The following is a 17,604-nucleotide window of genomic DNA, read 5'->3' as shown; positions in this document are numbered from 1 at the left end:
CAGCTGCTCGCCCCCCTCGTGGGCCTCCTCGGGGCCCTCGTCCTGCATCTCCACGGGGCTGGCAGACCCATCAGGCGTCTCCTCGGGGCTGGCGGACCCTGCTTCGCTCTTGGCTTTGGCCGCCCCCTTCTTGCCTGTGTCCTCCACGGCATGGTCCCTGGAGCACCGGGAGTCCGGGGAGCAGGACATGATCCTCACAACCTGCTTCTTGAGGAGGCGCTTCACCTGCAGGGAAGGAATGGGGAGGGCGGGAGCTGTGGAGAGCCAGCTGACGCAGCCGGACCCCAGGCAGCTCGGTCTGAGGGGTGACAGCTGTACACACCTAACTGGCCTGCAAGGGTCATCAGGGCTGCCCCCCAAGGCCTAAAGCACAGACCTTCCTGCTGTGGAAATGGCTCAAGGCCAGTTCCTCAAACGCCCGCCAAGCCCCAACCCCGAGGACATACCTTCTTGGCCATAGAGCCCTCCCCCTGGGCGCAGTGTTTTTCTGGACATTCACAGGCAATCTTGGCCGGCTCTACCTTGGCTGGGAAGACATATAGACAGCGCTCCCCGAGCTGCCGCTGAGCATGGTCAAAGCATCCGAGACGCTTCACCCTGGGAGGGGAGGGAGGAGAGACAGGGGCTGGGCCAGGGGGTTCTCAGCCCCGCGCACCCGTGCCCACGGCCCAGAGACTTGCTTGGGGACCGCCCCTGGGGGCGCTGGAGCGGGTGGCGCACTGGAGCCGCTCACCTGCCTAGGTTTTCCTGGGTGATGACAGAGGGCGGGGGGCTGACGCTGTCCGTGCCCCCTGGACAGAAGCTCTTGGTAATCCACGTGACCTTCAGCTCCACAACCTGCACCTGGGGGTGGTGGGCGGGACAGGGCCACGGTCAGCAGGCTCTAACGCTCTCTCTTTAAGCAGCTGTCCGGAGCCCACCTGCCCCCAGAGCAGGAAGCAGGTCCTCATCACAGTGTAGCACCAAGTCTGGACACCCCCAGAACAGGCCCACCCCAGGGGGCACTCACTGCGGCCTCCTCACCTCCAGTCAGGGCCCAGAGGACCTGCCACTCACCACCCTCCCACCTTGCTCGGCCCGGGTTCCCTTGGTCCTCAGAGCAGCCCCACCCCAGGTGAGGCAGGGCGGGCAGGAGATCCAGGGCCTCAGCCCCTGTCCTGCCCCGCCCCCTACCTCTTCGACCAACACGCGGAACTTGCTCTTGGTGCTGAGCACGGGCTTGACCCCTGACAGCCACTGGACACTGGAGAAGATCTTGGCAGGGCCAATGAGCACCTGGCCTGGGTAGAAGCCGTAGGAATCATCAAAGAAGAGACCCTGCAGGATTGGGGGCCGGAGAGAAGTCCCCGTGAGCACTGCCTCCTCAGGGGAGGGTGCTCTCCATACCCGCACCCCCCGCTCTGTGCCTGGCTCCTGCTGGCCCCGCACCTCCGCGCTCCACAGCCCCTAAGGCTCCAGAGCAGCACCTCCCAAACCTCAGGTGCATAGAAATCACCAGGGATCTTACTGAAATGCACGTCTGACCCATTCTGCTTCCAAGCTCTCAGGCCACAACAATGCTGCTGGTGCAGGGGAGGCACTTTAAGGACTAAAGCTCCAGAGGACAGGGGTCCCCAAACCTGCTTAATCACACACACTCCCCTAGTATTCTTATTTACAAACTGCGTCATGTACTACTGTTCTAAAATGTCAATTGTAGTAAAATACTGCATACGCTCTAAGAAAACAGGAGATTTAAAAAGGATGAGATACAAAGTCAACAAAATGCAAAGAAAGGTTCTACTGCTTTCTGCCCACACCCAAACTTCTATACCTTTGGATACACACCGCCCCTTTCTAGGAAAGCAACGGCATAGAAGCAGCGGTTAGCCTGGGTCAGCTCCAGGCTCTCTGCTGAGAAGTCCCTCCTGCACAGCCCAGGGGCTGAGGAACATGAGATGAGGGGCCCCCCGCCCCCCAGCCCCCAGGATCCTTGGGTGGAGCCAACGTACAGAGTCGCTGACGTGCGGGCAGACATCGTAGAGCTTGGCACCATCCTCTGTGTTCATGGAGCACCTGCAACAGGGCACAGGGGCTTGGTTGGCACCTGACACAGTGCCTGAGTCTTAGGGGAGGCAAGGCAGCCAGGACCCCCTGTGGTGCTGGTCAGGATCTAAAGGGCTTGTCCAGAGGTGTCAATACGTCCGCCCCCTCAAAATAGGCAATTCATCCTCCACCCACACCTCAGCTCCTGCACTGGTACAAGGAACTCTCCTAAAACAAACAAGACTCTACCCCCAGATCTGAGCGTTCACCACCATTAAAGTGCCTAAAATAAAGCATCAGGACCTCTCATGTGTCCTAAATGATAATGCAGCTCTCCTGAAGCCAGGGTGCAGCCTAGACCAGAAACTGAGCCAGAGAATCAGGCCAGGATGACAAGGAGACCAGCCCAGGGTCAGGTCCTGAGACTCGAGGCCCCGAAAGCCTGCAGCCCCTGGCACGGCCCTCAAGGAACCGAGAAAACACCCCCTGCCCTCCTTCACGGGCTGCCCCTGCCGAATGATGGCTCCTCCATGGTGAAATCCGCACCTGGCACCGTTGGACAGCTTGAGGATGATCTGGTTCTTCAAGTCGTAGACCTTCCCCAGCCAGCAGTCATAGGCAATGTAGTCCCCATACATGAAGGGCTGCAGATCAGGGGGAAAGGGGTGTGAAAGGTGGCCGATGACACTGGTGCCCAGGGCACCAATTCCTCTTGGCCGCACAGACAGGGGAGGAAGGCTCTAGATAGGTCCGACCTAATAGCTGCTGCGGCAGGCTTTCCCCCGAGAGTCCAGCTACACCCCAGCTCCCCTCCCATGCAGAGGCAGAAGCTTGACGGCGTCCCAAGGACACAGGACACGTAAGTGGGAGCGGGCTGGGGAGGGTGGTTATACAGACGAATAAGTGATTTAAGCAAATAACTAACTAAACTGAGGATATGAAGAGCCAAGTCTCTCACTGGTGGGGACGGCACTCACTAACACAGGAACAGGAAGGGGAAGAGAGGAGGGGCCTGAGGAGCTGGACTGGGGCTGGAAGGATCAAGACGAACCCATACATCTTACACACTCAGAACAGGCACGGACATATTTAGACGTGTGTGTGTGTCTACCTATGTACACATACATGTATTCCCCAGTGTTGCCCTGAATAGGGCCTAGCAGCAACTAGCACACCCAGCGTGCATCCAGATCTTGGCTTTTGAAATACCATTTTCTGAAAGGAACCAGGGCTCCTTGAAGAAACAGCTGATTCTAGGCTGGATGAGAAAAAATACAAGATAGAAAGAAAGTGTTTAAAAAAAAAATGGTGGGGATATGTCAAAAGGACACACATGTCAGCTTGAAGGGGATCCTACTGGCCAAATGTGGGATCATTCAAGTAACAAAACAAATAATGACAGTAATAGGTTATAACCAACTGAATAAAACAGGAATCTCTGCATCCATACTGATGTAAAAAATGAATAAATAAATGGGACAGAAAGTACAGCTCTTCCATACAGTAGATGCCAAACTGATAAAAACAAGTAGGCAACGATGGAGTCATAAAATCCCCACTTAGCAGCCACCGGAGTGCTGGCTGATTCAGGTGGGAATTGTTAATGGAAGCTAAGGCTGATGTGCGGGGGTTTGAGAAGTACCGGGTTATTGACACAATCCCGGAATATCTCCCCACAAAACTGATACAATCGCTTCCAACGGGGTGAATGCTGACTTTACTGGCGGGGAGGCATGGCAGAGCCCCAGACGACTGGGGAGCAAACGGAATGTCCCCACCCTGCAGCCGCGGGATGTTCCGGGCCAGCGAAGAGCTCAGCGGCACTTCCGGAGCAGTTCTGCCAAGAACGCAGGGCCCCAGGCTGGTTGCGGGCACCGTCAGATGGCCCCACGCTCAGGGTCACCCGGGATAAGGAAGACAAAGCAAGACTGGGGAACCTCTCCAGACTGGGGGAGATCAAAGAGCTGACAATTCTTGTGTGTGCTCCTGATGGAATCCTGGGTCAGAGGGGAAAAAGGAGATTGTTGGGACAACTGAATGAGGTCTGTGGATTGGACAGTATTGGGTCAAAGTCCTCATTTGGGGCTTTGAATGGTGGTTAAACAGCAAAGTGTTCCTGTTTTGGGGAAATACACATTGTAGTATTTAGGGGTTATATAGCATCATACCTGTAGTTTGCTTTCAAATGTTTCAGAAAAGGGGAGGGGGGAGAGAGAGAGGGAGAGAAGGCAGCGGGGGTGGGGAGTGAGAAAGAGAGAGCGACAGAGTACAGAGAGGTGGGGAAGGAGGGAGGAAAGGCACTGGAGCTAATGCAGCGAAACATCACCAGCTGAGGAACCTGGATGTTGCAGGGGATAAAGGTACCTACAACTCTTCAGTAAGTTTGAAATCATTAAAAAAGTAAACTGAAAAGAAATTTGTTTCAAAAAAAGCATTAGAGGAGAAGGGAAACCAGCAGTCTCTGCTGGAGACGTAAAGCTGTGTCCTGACCTCGCGTCTGAATGGCTGACTCACAAGAAGCATGGTCAGGCTGCAGGGAGCGAGCTGACTGCTGGGCTTGGCCGCCCGGCCTGCGAAGGTGCCGCGGAGAGAACCAGAGCCCAGAGATGGGAGGTCAGGAGGGGCGGCAGGCGGGGCGGGGCTCACCCAGATGTGCTGCAGGTCCTTGCTGTTGACGGGGTAGACGATACAGTTGGTGCCAATGAGCTTCACGGCACAGTCGATGTTCACGTCGATCACCGTGCCACACTGGCTGTCCTGTGGGGGAGAAGGCATCCAGGTCCCGGCAGGTGCTCCGCGGGGCCACCCGGCAGACCCGGCCGGGACATGCCCCAGGCCACCCCCGCCCCCAACCCTGCCCCACCGAGTGGGACGTGGGACTCACAGTGGAGCGCATGTGCCGGACCACATCCCGGGGCACCACGGAGCGGTCCTCTAGTTTCAACTGGAACAGAGAGCACAGGTGTCAGAGCACGGCCCCCAAAATCACCTACAGGGTACAGTCTCCTCCCTACCTTAGTGAAGTGTAGCATACGTATAGCTAAGCGCACAAACCCTAAGCCCAGAGCTCGGCTTTGCCAAATCCCACGCGCCCCTCCAACAGCACCCAGATCAGGAGACAGCACGCCAGGTGCGACCTCCCGCACCAAAGGCAAACACCGTGCTCACCAGCGGTAACTCTGATCACGCTGAAAAGTGCGGCTACGTGACAGGCCACATAAGACCTCATTTTAAATTAAAGATTTAACAGCCCATTCTGCAGAGAGCCAAACATTTTGCTGTGAGTGGAATCCTTTTTCCAGCTTCTGCCTGCCCTGCACCCCGGCTGCCGAGTGATGAGCAGGGTGGGTTGGAGGAGGAGTGTGACACTGGGCCGAGGGTCACTCTGAAGCCGCTATCAGCCTCACCACCTTCTAATCTGGGCCATCCTGCCCGGCCAGTCACAGCCTGCTCCTTATCGACTGCCCCGCAGAGGACTGCAAGCTGCTGAGTATCCGACTCTCGACTCTCGGGACGCCGGCTTCTGGAGCCTGGCCAACTGCGCAGCAAGCACTGACCCATCCCTCCACGACAAAGCCCCTCCCCCTGCCGGGCACCGGATGCCCCACAGCAGCCCAGGCGGGAGACGCTTCTCCACTGGGCCAGTGCATCTTCCTTGCTGGCTCCCCAAACCTGGGGCCGCTCCTCTGTGGTTCTTCACTGAGTCCTGGGAACCGGTGCATCTCTGTGTGACTGCCCACCTCCCTGGCTCAGGCACCTCCAAGACCCCAAACTAGGGGGATGGAAGAGCTGTTCCCTCAAACACCCAACTGAACACTCAAGATCACTCCACCGCAGAACGTGGGGCCTGGAACGGTGACCTCACGAGAGGAGAACTGAGAAGGGAGACACGCGCTTAAGGGCACCGAAATCCTGGCAACGACTAAAGCAAACCCTGCTATTAGTGGGATGTGACTTTTAAAAAAAAGTAAAGGGGAAGCAATGGGCCCGTCGTCAACAGGTGACAGAGATGCTCCTACAGGGACACAAGCCCGTGTTCCAGATGAGAGGGAGCCCCGGTGTTAAGCACACCGGACACTCACCTGCGCTGGCGCTGCAGCCTTGCAAAGCAGCCTCGCGAAGCGCTCGTGTAAACGGTGGGGTGAGTGGCTCAGAGGATTAACGAGGCAGTGAAAGCACAGACAGCCACCAGGCACCTGGCCCACAGTAAGGGCTCACCCAATGCTAAGTGCTGTGATCACTCCACCTGCCTCCGCTGCCCTCTAGGCGCAGGCTGAAGACCCTGAGCTCAGGATCCAAGATCCCAGGAGGCTGCAAGGGGCCACGTGGAACTCTGCTAAGGGTGTGCTGGGATGACAGTGCCATTTTTCTAATTCAAAGAACCTCCCATCCTGTAACCCTCTGGGCCCAAATCCCTGGGTGGGACATGGTATTTTCAGTGCTGTCCCACTCTATCTCAAACCTCTGCTCTCATTTTAGACTTCAAAAAGCCACAACTGCAGGTCTTTCCAAGTTGCCATAGAAACCAGAAGTTGCAGTGAGGGGAAATCCACTGGGAGAGGGACAGTGCTGCATGGGGCGGGAGGTGACGCCATGCTTGGAGCAGCTGCGGCTGTGGGCACAGGCTGCCTCACGGGCTCAGGGACCCTAAGGAGAGACCCAAGTTGAGTCTGCACATCATCCCAACCTTGGCGTCTGTGTCAGTCCCCGAGAGAGCTGCCAGGAAAGGAAGGGAGTGGCCCAAGCGCAGACCCTAAATCAGTGCAGTCTTTGATGGGACACGGCCCAGCCTCGCTGCCCCCGAGGGGGTACGGGAAACTAAGGCCCCTGCTCTGAGGCCGAAGCAGGAACAACAGAGCCAGTGAAAGCTGTCACGGCAAGGACAGGGGTGGGTTTTCTCCTTCCTCCCTCTGTAGAACCTCTGCGAGGCTGTGGAGCAGACAGGTCCCCGAGTTCCCAGGAGGGGGCCCGGTGAGCCAGCGTGTCCCCGGATGTGGCTCTCCTGACCTGCGCCTGGCCTCTTGCCCGAGTCTGACTCCCTTCCACAGTGAAGCTGGGTCTCCAGGCTCTTCTGACCTCGCACAATGACAATGACAATGACAGTGTAGAGCAGAGCGGTGGGGCAGGGAGGAGAGAGGGGTGCAGGGGCCACTATTCTGGCTACATTTCGTTTTCTTTTAATTTATTAATTAATTTATTTTGGCTGCATTGGGTCTTTGTTGCTGCGTGCGGACTTTCTCTAGTCGCGGCGAGTGGGGGCTACTCTTCATTGCGATGCACGGGCTTCTCATTGTGGTGGCCTCTCTCATTGCGGAGCACGGGCTCTAGGCGCGTGGGCTTCAGTAGTTGTAGCACGTGAGCTCAGTAGTTGCGGTTCGCGGGCTCTAGAGTGCAGGCTCAGTAGTTGTGGCGCAGGGGCTTAGTTGCTCCGCGGCATGTGGGATCTTCCCGGACAGGGGTAGAACCCATGTCCCCTGCATTGGCAGGCGGATTCTTAACCACTGCGCCACCAGGGAAGTCCCTCTGGCTACACTTGTTTTCCTGGGGAATTCCAGAAAATGAGAACAAGATGCCTGGGAGGGCAAGGATGACTTGCAAGCCTCTCCATGCTCTTTCACAAGTTTCCCTCCCAGGTGCCCATGTCCCACCACACTGGGCACTGCTCTCTCCACATCCGCCAGCCGCTCCAGCCGAGCATCTCCCACGGAACAGCGCTTACCCACGTCCTTCCTCCTCGCCTCTCCCTGTTCCGGACACGTGCTCCCTGCATCTCGAAGGCTTTCAGAACCCCTGCTCGGGAAGCCTCTCCTCACAGCGACAGCACGGCTGGTGTTGTGTTACACTCCATGCAGTTTTCTAGCGCTTCACATGTTTTAACCTGAGAAAGCCTCCACGACTCCACGGAAGAAGCATATACTGTCACTGTCTTTACAGATAAGTAAACTGAGACAAAGAGAAAATAAGTCATGTGTTCATGGCCACACGGCTCCTCAGTGGTACCGCTGGGACTTCAACTCAGGCAGTCTAGCTCGAGTCCATTCGCTTAACCACAGAAAAAGCTCCTCCCTCCCCAGAGCAGTAGAGATAGGGACAGAGTAAAACACATTTCTGGCAGGTCCACACCCTCTGAAAGACAGTAATTCTTTTCCTGGTTATAAAAGCAACAACTGCTCTATTCATTTCTGGGGCACATGGCAGGCGGCTGTGGTGGCCTCTGCCTGTGGATGTCATCAGGGCCCTGAGTGCCCGCCGAGGCCGCCAGGTGGGAGACACCACCGGGTCTCAGCAGTCGGCCCTCCTCTGCTCCTCCCACCCTTGAGAGATCAGGCACCAGACACTGGAGGCTAACACCAGAGGGCGCTGTGCCTGCTCTAGGAAAACACCAGATTGTAAAGTGAAACTAAGTCGTGAAACAGAGCCACGTTTTTTGTTAGGCGCACCCTGGACGCAGTTTTTAAAAAATTGTTACCAGCGAGGGATCTGAGGTGGAAGGTGGATAGATTTTAACTGTCATTATTGGTTCTAGAATTCTGAACAACCTCTGAGGTGGTGAACTATTGTTTAACATTTCTTGAGGGAGAGCTGTAGCTATCAGAGGTTTCTGAATAACAAAAAAAAGCAAGACAAGAAAGGTAACACACCAAGATGTTAAAGTGTCTGAGTGAAGAGGGGCTACAGGTGGTTTTAAAAACGAACATGCATTACTTTGGAGACTTTTTAAATTGACGTATAGTTGATTTACAATACTGTGTTAGTTTCAAGTGTACACAGCACAGCGATTTGTTTTTGTGGGTTCTTTGCAGATTATATTCCGTTACAGGTTATTACAAGAGATTGGGTATAACTCCCTGTACCTGGACGCTTTTGTGACATGTCTGCGGGGCATGCCTGGTGGAATCCGAGAACCCACATCCTTTGCTTCCACCGCCTCCTCTGGAAACAGGAGGAGCAAACAACACACCTGCCCCACATGGCGAGGATTCCTGCACCTGCTCTGGAGGAAGAGAACCAGGCTTCAGGAAGGACAGGCACTGGTGAGATAAGTCCCGCTCTGACTCAGCCTCCATTCTAGTGCAGCAGAGAAAAAGACAGACAGGCACGTGCGTGCGCGTGTGCGCGCGCGCGCGCGCGCACACACACACACACACACACACACACGTCAGGTGGTGCTATGTGCCATACAGAAAACCAAGGCACTACCCAGGGTGTGTGGGGGAGAGGCTGGAAACGGGAGGGGAGCAAGTTATTTATTTTGAGAGGGTGACCAGGAAAGCCCGCTCCAAGGTGACATGTGACCAGAGATCTGAGTGTATTAAGGGAGTGAGCTTTCCAAGCAGACAGAAGAGCCGCCCTGACGACCCTGGAGGCCAGCAGGGCTGCGATAGAGCAGCAAGGAACAGGAGGCGAGGCCAGGCGTCTCGAGCCTCAGAGAAAAAGCACCAGGGAAGGACCTGAGAGTCTGTCCTGAGTGACAGGAGCTCTTGCAGGTCTCTGAGCGGGGGTCACGTTAAAAGCATCATCTGGCTGTTGAGCAGGGTAGGGTGACGAGGTAGCCCAGTGGTTCTCAACTGGGGGCAACTCTTCCGCCCAGAGAACATCTGTAATGTCTGGAGACACGCTTGGCTGTCACAGCTGGGGGGTGGGGGGTGGGGCTCCTGGTGGTTAGAGGCCAGGGACACTGTTAAACATCCAACAATGCTCAGGACAGCCCCCCTAGAGCAGAGACTGATCCGGCCCAAAGCATCAGCAGTGCCGAGGCTGAGGAGCCCTGAGGCTGTTCCCAGGAGAGCCTGGTGGTGCTGAGACCAGAGGAGGGTGAAAGGATCACTCTCCAGATCCTTTCTGAAGTTTGAGCTAATGAGGTGCTCCAAGTGGGAAAGCAATTCAGTGGCAAAGGGAGGAGGGGGGACACCGCTGGGGGAAGGCGACATGGCAGGGGGGCTGAGCACTTCCGTCCCACCCCCATTTGCGCTCCAAGGAGCTCTGCCCTGGCCAGGAGGCCCACTCTCTGCCCCTTGCCCCCCGGGCTGCCGGAGGCACACACTGCCTCCCTGAGCTGCAGCTCTGACGCCCAGCACTGACGGCACAGCAGGAACGACGAGCTGGTCCCGCAGCTCCTGGTCCAGACCCTCATTCCTAACACTGCTCTCGACTGAACCTAATGCACCATATAAAAACGTTCCAAGGATAGAAAAAGGCAAACTGAGGCTCATCAACTGGTTCAAAGTACAAGGAAGCTGCAACAAGAAGTTACTTTAAAGTGGATTTGAACATCACATCCCATAGGACTGGGTGGCCCTAAGGGCTGGCCCGCTCAGTGGGGGCTGAGCACCCACCTTAGGAAAAAAAGCAGGCTTCATGCCTGGTCACTAAGATCAGTATCCACTAACAGGGCTCCCAGTGTGAGAGAGGAAGAGGCAGGAAGTCCAACAATGGGCAAAGGAGGGCCATTAAAGGGGCCCGAGCGTCTGCGTCAAGGCTGGAAGCCACCCACCCACCACTGCCATCTCCTGTCAAACTCCGGCAAGGCCTTATTAACTAGTGTTTGAAAATCCAGTAAGTCCTAAAGGGGTCACATCAAAACACAGTAGTCCTCCGCCACTTTCTACTGTTGTGGCCAAGCCCGGGGGGGGGGGGGGGGGCCTTCGGACCCACAGCAAGAAAGCCGCGCAGTCTTCCCTGGGGGTGAGTGACATGAGCTGTACCAGATCTTCGACTGACAATGGGCGTACCAGCACCCACAGTCTCGGGTCGCAAGGACGAGCTGTCTGCCAGTCCCACACCGTGCCCCTGGCAAGTGAGTGGGAAATGGGGGACGGCTTGCTGTGGCCCCCGGTTTGGGCTGTGTTCAGTGGCCTGAGCCAGGCCCTTCCTGGGGAGGGAGAGGAGAGGGCAGTGCCAGGGCCAGCAGACACTCGGGAGATGAGGCTGTTTACCTAGGCCAGGACTCAAAGAACAGATTCCTGAAAGGAACGTAATGAGGTGAGCCCAGTGCTGGAAACTTCTAAAGGCTTGCTAGTTCCCAAGGGCTAAAAAGAATCTGAGAAACACCATGCCTCCCACCTCTCATACAGCTAGAGCTGGGACAGTGGTCAATGCGGGGTGGGGTGGGGAGACTTCAGGGCCTCCTAACCAGCCCCTCTCACTCCCTCAGCCGAGGTCGCAGATGCTGAAGCAGGCCCCAGTCCCACTGCCCCTGGGTCTACTTGGCTGCAAGCACCCCAGCTCACTGCGGTGGCCACCCAGCTGCACTCCAAGCCAAGATGGAATGGGGGACATGCTAGTCACTGGCTGAGAAGCCCAGCTCAGTCTAGGGGGTGAGAATAGAGGAAGCCATTCAATAGGAACTTTGCTAATCCTAGGACTGAGCTCATAGAAATTTTTTTTAGTGCTTCCTATAGATTCAAGGCTAGAGAAGAATACAAATGTAAAATAAGGAATGTACACAGTCTTTAAGGAATTTAGAAGGATCTGGCACAGAGAAGGGTGGGGAAAGGGGAAGGGCAGGCCCAGGGATATTAACTCCCTCCCTCCAACGCAAATACAATTTGGAGGCCAGAGAAGCTAAGATGCCAGATTGGGAAGTTTATCCCACAGTGCAGAATTCTGAAAAAGCCTTGGAAGTCCTAGAATGGAATGCTCCCTAGAGCAGTGTTTTTCCTTCCTTCTCTTTTTTTTTCTTTTTGCCGTGCCAGTCGGCCAGAGGGATCCCAGTTCCCCGACCAGGGATTGAACCCAGGCCCTCGGCAGTGAAAGCACAGAATCCCAACCACTGGACCATCACGGAATTCCCAAGCAGTGTTTTTCAAACTGAGGGCTGTGACCCATTAGCGGGTTATGAGATCAATTTAGTGGGTCATGGCCAACACTGGGTGTATCACATACAGGAAGGCTAGGTACCGTTTTTTTTGTTTTTTTAATTTATTTTATTTTTGGCTGCATTGGGTATTCGTTGTTGGGTCTTCGTTGCTGAATGCAGGCTTTCTCCCGTTGTGGCAGGCTACTCTTCGTTGCGGCGCGTGGGCTTCTTAATGCGGTGGTTTCTCTTGTTGCAGAGCTCGGGCTCTAGGTGCGCAGGCTTCAGGAGTTGTGGCACGTGGACTTCAGTAGTTGTGGCTCGCAGGCTCTAGAGCACAGGCTCAGTAGTCGTGGCACACAGGCTTAGTTGCTCTGCGGCATGTGGGATCTTCGAGACCAGGGCTCGAACCCGTGTCCCCTGCATTGGCAGGCGGGTTCCCGACCACTGCGCCAGCAGTGAAGCCCCGAGGTACTGTTTTGAGAACACTTTTCCAGGTGCGTATATAACATACATGTGTCCTGGGTCACGATGTATAGTATGTTCTGTGGCGGGTCACTTTCAAGAAGTCTGAGGGCCCCACCCTGTCTGCCTGCTCTGCTGGCTCCCTCTGGCTAGGGTTTCAGCCAGTTACAAGCGGAGCGAGACATCTCTTCTCGGTCAGAAGCTGGTCTAGATCTAGCCCCAAACAAGCAAACGATCAAAACCCCTGGGATCTAAACGTTCACACACAGATGCTGTGGGCGTGGGGGACTTTTAACTCTTTCTGGCATTACTTGAAATGTCAGTAAGTTGGCCTTCAGAACAGTGAACCTGGGAGCGGCAGGAAATGGGACTAACTGTGGGTTAGAGCTGGGCTCCTCTTCCAGCGTCCAGTTCTGAATGGATTTGGGGATATGACTGGCCAGTGAGTCTAGCGAATGCCAGCGTAATGACTTTCTCAGAGCAGGTGACCATCATGTGACCGAGTCCCTAAAAATCCAGCCATCAGCAAGCTGCCCACCTGAGGATCGAAGGTTTTACCAGCAAACACAAATGGCCAGAGGGCCTCACGTGCCAGGGGAGGAGGGGAGCTGGAACTGGCTGTGGGCAGTGGAAGAAAAGACAAACGCTGCTGCCCCTGACTGGAAACTTCTGTCAGTCACGCGCTACAGAAACCATTCAACAGAAGCTCTGCTAAAACCAAAGACTGGGGTCAATGAATTCAATAGTTTTTTAGTGTTTTCCATAGATTCAGAATGAGACAAGAATACAAACACATAGGTACATGTCCTGGCTTTACAGAACTTACATTTAGATGGGGGAGACAAAATGAAAATACCTGAAAACATTTATACAAGTAAATACACTGCCGAGCTGGGTAGAGAGACAAAGATTCCTGTTTCCAAATGGCAGGTGGGGGAAGGCGGGAAGGGCCAGGCTGCAAAGGAAATGTGCATCAGAGATGCAGGCAAGGGATGTCACCCACCAACCCCAGGCCTCTGTACTCTCAACCCCCAGGGGTAGCCCTGTCTCCGGGGACCCCTCTCTCTGACGGCACACCACAGTCCTGAAGCCTGTAATCAGGGCCGGCAATGCAGCATGACTGCATCACTGCTTGGAAACTGCAGCTGTGGCTTGCCAGCTTGTTGAAATGGTCCAGAGGCACAGCCTGCCCAAGGGAACAGAGAAAGGGGACTGAGTCCAACTGCCTGCTCAGTGAGGGGGAAGGACCGGGGAGCTGTGCCTGGCACCAGGCCAGCTGGAGCCCAGGCAGCAGAGCTGGGTCTCTGCAGATGCTGCAGTGTTTGGGGTGCAGCATATGCATTCCAGTGGCAAGAGCTGGCATGGAGAAAGAACCCAGCACTACACCCAGTGTCTTGGCCCCGGGCTTATCAGCCTGGCTCTAAAAAGGACAAGATAGCCCAGGACTCCCAGATTAGAAAGGAGGGTACAGACAGGCAGCTTTAGACTGAGAAGGTGTCCCTCCTCAAGAGGTATGACTAAAAGGTAGAAAAGTAAACAGCATGACGTCCTGTCTGTTCTGATGGCCGGGCTGCTGGGCATCCATCCCTGGGAGTTAAGTAGAGAGCAAGCCCACGGTCCAGGTGTAGACAGAGCCCAACACTGCCTTCCAGATCCCCACCCTAACCCCCATGTGTCTGATGTCAGGTGACTTCACAGAACAATGACCCAGGCTGGTAATCCCACGAATAGACCTATATGGAGCCTGTGCTGTGCAGGGAAAAGCCCCACGTGGAGGTACTGCTGTGGTAGCTCTCATTCCACAGAGGAGGCTGGAGGCTCAGAGAGGTAAGTGACCTGCCCCAGGCCACCTGGCACCAGGATTCCAGAGCCCTGGATCTGCTAGTGTCCTTCCTCATCTGGCGTGCGTGGCCCTCTGCACAGCCCTTTCTACTCTGGGGCATCGTCCTGGATCTCGCTGAAAATGCAGACTCCCAGGCCCCAGCCCAGCTGCCTTAGAATCCACAGGTTAACAAGGTCTCCAGGTGACCCACGTGCACATCACCTCGTCCTCACGTAACAGTGGCTCTTAACAGAGGGGCATCAAGATGGAAGGAGGGCCCCATCCCAGGCTCGCTGCCCACAGTCCCCAGGATGGTATTCTGAAAACAGGCATTCTGAAAAAGTTCCTAAAGTGATTTTGATACATATCTCCAAATCCTGGTTGTTCTGACTGGCATTTTAAAGGTAGTAAGGGAGGAGGAGAAATAGCTAAAAGAGACTATATCTGAGTCCAGGGGGCAGGTCAAGCCCACTCTCAACCATAAGGGACCCCATGAGGAAGAAACACAGCCTCCCTGAACCCACACCAACCTCTGCTTAACACCTGTGGTTACTATTTCAAGGCATGAAATGGAAACCCATCCTAGGGTACAGGGTATCACTCAGGCACCAACTGGCCTGGCAACTCTGGCACAGACCAAATGGCTCCTGGGGGCCGCTATTACCTCTTGGTTTGACCGTTAAGTCCTAAAAACCTGACCGACCATGAAAAAGCAGAATCCCTGAGGCTGGGAGGAAGCATCCCTCCATTCCTGCAGGGACAGTGAGACGAGGCTGCGGCTGGCCATACAGCCCAAGAGCCAGGTCCTGCAGAGGCCACGGTGCTGCCACTCCCCAGCTGCATGCGCTAAGTCCTGTCACCTCCCTGGGCATCACCTGGCATGGGCAGCCCTGGGCTGGACAAGCTCTGGGCCTTTCCAGCTCCAGAGCTCATCCCCTGCAATGTCTCTAGAAGCCCGGGAGTCTACCTGCCCAGCACCTGTCCCTGCCGAGGGGCCACGTGGGTATTCCATTTGCAAAGTGAATCCCCACAGACCCCCAAGGGGGTTGGCTGAAAGGAAAAGATGGCGCTGGTGCACACGGCCTGAGAAGGCCCCAGGACAGGAGCACCAGGGCAAAGCCTGGACGAGGCCCCTGACAGTTTCTCTCCCCAGGAACTTAGAGCTCAGCTGGAGAAAACAAGTACACAAAATAACATCTACAAAGACAGAAACAAGATGCAAAAATTAACGTACAGGGCTCCCCTGCTGGCGCAGTGGTTAAGAATCCGCCTGCCAATGCAAGGGACACGGGTTCGAGCCCTGGCCCGGGAAGATTCCACATGCTGTGGAGCAACTAAGCCCGTGTACCACAACTACTGAAGCCTGCACGCCTAGAGCCCGTGCTCTGCAACAAGAGAAGCCACCGCAATGTGAAGCCCGCACACCGCAACGAAGAGTAGGCCCTGCTCGCCGCAACCAGAGAAAGCCCGCGCACAGCAATGAAGACCCAACGCAGCCAAAAATAAAAACAAATAAATAAATAAATTTATTTTTAAAAAATTAACGTACAGGTGCCTCTTGAGTTAGATGTCATTACTAAAAAGTCTTTTACAAATTGAAAGGATTTTAGAATCGGGGAGCTATTTCAAGAAAACCCACAAGAAATCTTATAGTATGCAAATTACCACCTTCTTGTTTATATAGTCAAAATTCTCCTGCCCTATGAATGACTGCAGACACACCCACCTCAGCGATAAGCAGATACAGCCAAGAGAGAACCAGAGCGAGTGGGAGAGGGTGCGCTCAGCTGGAGGGCGGGGTGGCACTAAGGTGCCTGCCTGGAGGAGGTGCGATCGGAGGAGGTGGCACCGCATGGGCCAGGGGGCCAGCAGGAGGTGCTCTCAGGCCTGGGTAAGCGTGGAGGGAGGGAGGGAGGGAGGGAGGGAAGGGTAAGGAGTGTCCGAGCGCCTCACAGACTTCTTCCGGGCCTCACAGCCCCCTCAGGAGGAGGGTCCTGGAAACGATGTGCCGGGGGTGGGCACAGGGCTGGCACGTACCAAGTGAGCCTCTCCCCAGTCCGCCTCCTGGCACCAGGCCAGCCTCGCTGCCCCACGGCGCCCCTGAGCCGTCTGGGGAGAGAGGGTGACCAGTGAACAGACACCAGCACGCAAGACCCTGGCCTGATTCTCTTTTCTGTACGATTAAGCATGAAACTTCATTCCTTCCTTCCTTCCTTCCCCCGGGCTCCTCTAGGTCCGACGTACAAGGACTTCTCAGCCAGAATTCATATTATCACAAATCTAAAGGAGGACACACTTCCTGAAAGTGAGAGATCAAAATGTATTTGAACTATTGGACGCCCACCTCTAGACACCAAGCCCTAAAATCAGCAACTGCAAGGTAGCGTTTTGGCCGACACACACCACTGTTTGGTCTTGAAGGGCAACTGATGGAAACCACCCGATGGCCCCATAAAAAGAGTGGAGACAGAAGTCTAGATTTGTAACTCATCAGTGCTGAAAGAGCAAAAGATTAAGAAGAATGGAGGCAGCCTCGACAGCCTCCTTGGGAGGAGGACTAGGCTTTAATGCAACTATCAGAACCCTCAGAACTCTTTCAAAAATACACATTCCTGGGCTTCCCTGGTGGCGCAGTGGCTGAGAGTCCGCCTGCCAATGCAGGGGACACGGGTTCGAGCCCCGGTCCGGGAAGATCCCACATGCCGCGGAGCGGCTGGGCCCGTGAGCCACGGCCGCTGAGCCTGCACGTCCAGAGCCTGTGCTCCGCAACGGGAGAGGCCACAACAGTGAGAGGCCCGCGTGTAACGCAAAAAAACAAAACAGAAAACACATTCCTGATTTTTTTTTTTAACCCCAAACCTACTGAACGAATCTCCGGGTGAAGCCAGCAATCTATTAACATTCGCTGGGCGAGTCAGACAACCAGCCTGGTTAAAACAGCTCTACTCCAACCAGTATGCTTCCCTTTCTTCTAAAACAAGACAGGACTACTAGGGACATGTGGTTTTTTGTTGATTTTTCTTTGTTTTAATTTTATTTATTCATTTTTGGCTGCAATGGGTCTTCGTTGCTGCACAAGGGCTTTCTCTAGTTGCGGAGAGTGGGGGCTGCTCTTCGTTGCGGTGCGCGGGCTTCTCATTGCTGTGGCTTCTCTTGTTGCGGAGCACGGGCTCTAGGTGCGTGGGCTTCAGTAGTTGTGGCATGTGGGCTCTAGAGCACAGGCTCAGTAGTTGTGGCACACGGGCTTAGTTGCTCCACAGCATGTGGGACCTTCCCGGACCCGGGCTCAAACCCGTGTCCCCTGCATTGGCAGGCGGATTCTTAACCACTGTCCCACAAGGGAAGCCTCGGGACATTTGTCTTTAATTTATAAAAAATTTAAAGATAAAAATCTGGGGATCAAGATGCAAAAAAGCAAGGTGGATTAAAATAATGAACAAAGTGAGGTTCAGCTCATACCCGGCCCTCAGTATCCCTGACACACTCCTCCTGCGGT

The 17,604-nt window shown here is 55.0% G+C and overlaps 1 protein-coding gene across 1 annotated transcript in view; it reads right to left on the bottom strand.

Annotated features, from left to right (window-relative positions):
* The window catches only part of UBE2O (ubiquitin conjugating enzyme E2 O), a 53,674-nt gene that overhangs the window by 7,111 nt on the left and 28,959 nt on the right, over positions 1 to 17,604 (bottom strand). The window contains 8 exon segments of the mRNA XM_007454311.1: positions 3 to 225; positions 447 to 597; positions 734 to 843; positions 1,174 to 1,317; positions 1,992 to 2,055; positions 2,572 to 2,669; positions 4,672 to 4,782; positions 4,910 to 4,969. Coding sequence (XP_007454373.1) covers positions 3 to 225; positions 447 to 597; positions 734 to 843; positions 1,174 to 1,317; positions 1,992 to 2,055; positions 2,572 to 2,669; positions 4,672 to 4,782; positions 4,910 to 4,969 — 961 coding nt within the window.

Source organism: Lipotes vexillifer, unplaced genomic scaffold (genome assembly GCF_000442215.2).
Source record: "Lipotes vexillifer unplaced genomic scaffold, Lipotes_vexillifer_v1.1 scaffold518, whole genome shotgun sequence".
Classification (NCBI taxonomy): Eukaryota; Metazoa; Chordata; class Mammalia; order Artiodactyla; family Lipotidae; genus Lipotes; species Lipotes vexillifer.
Note: the sequence above shows the minus strand (reverse complement) of the source record. Positions and strands in the feature narration are given on the sequence as shown.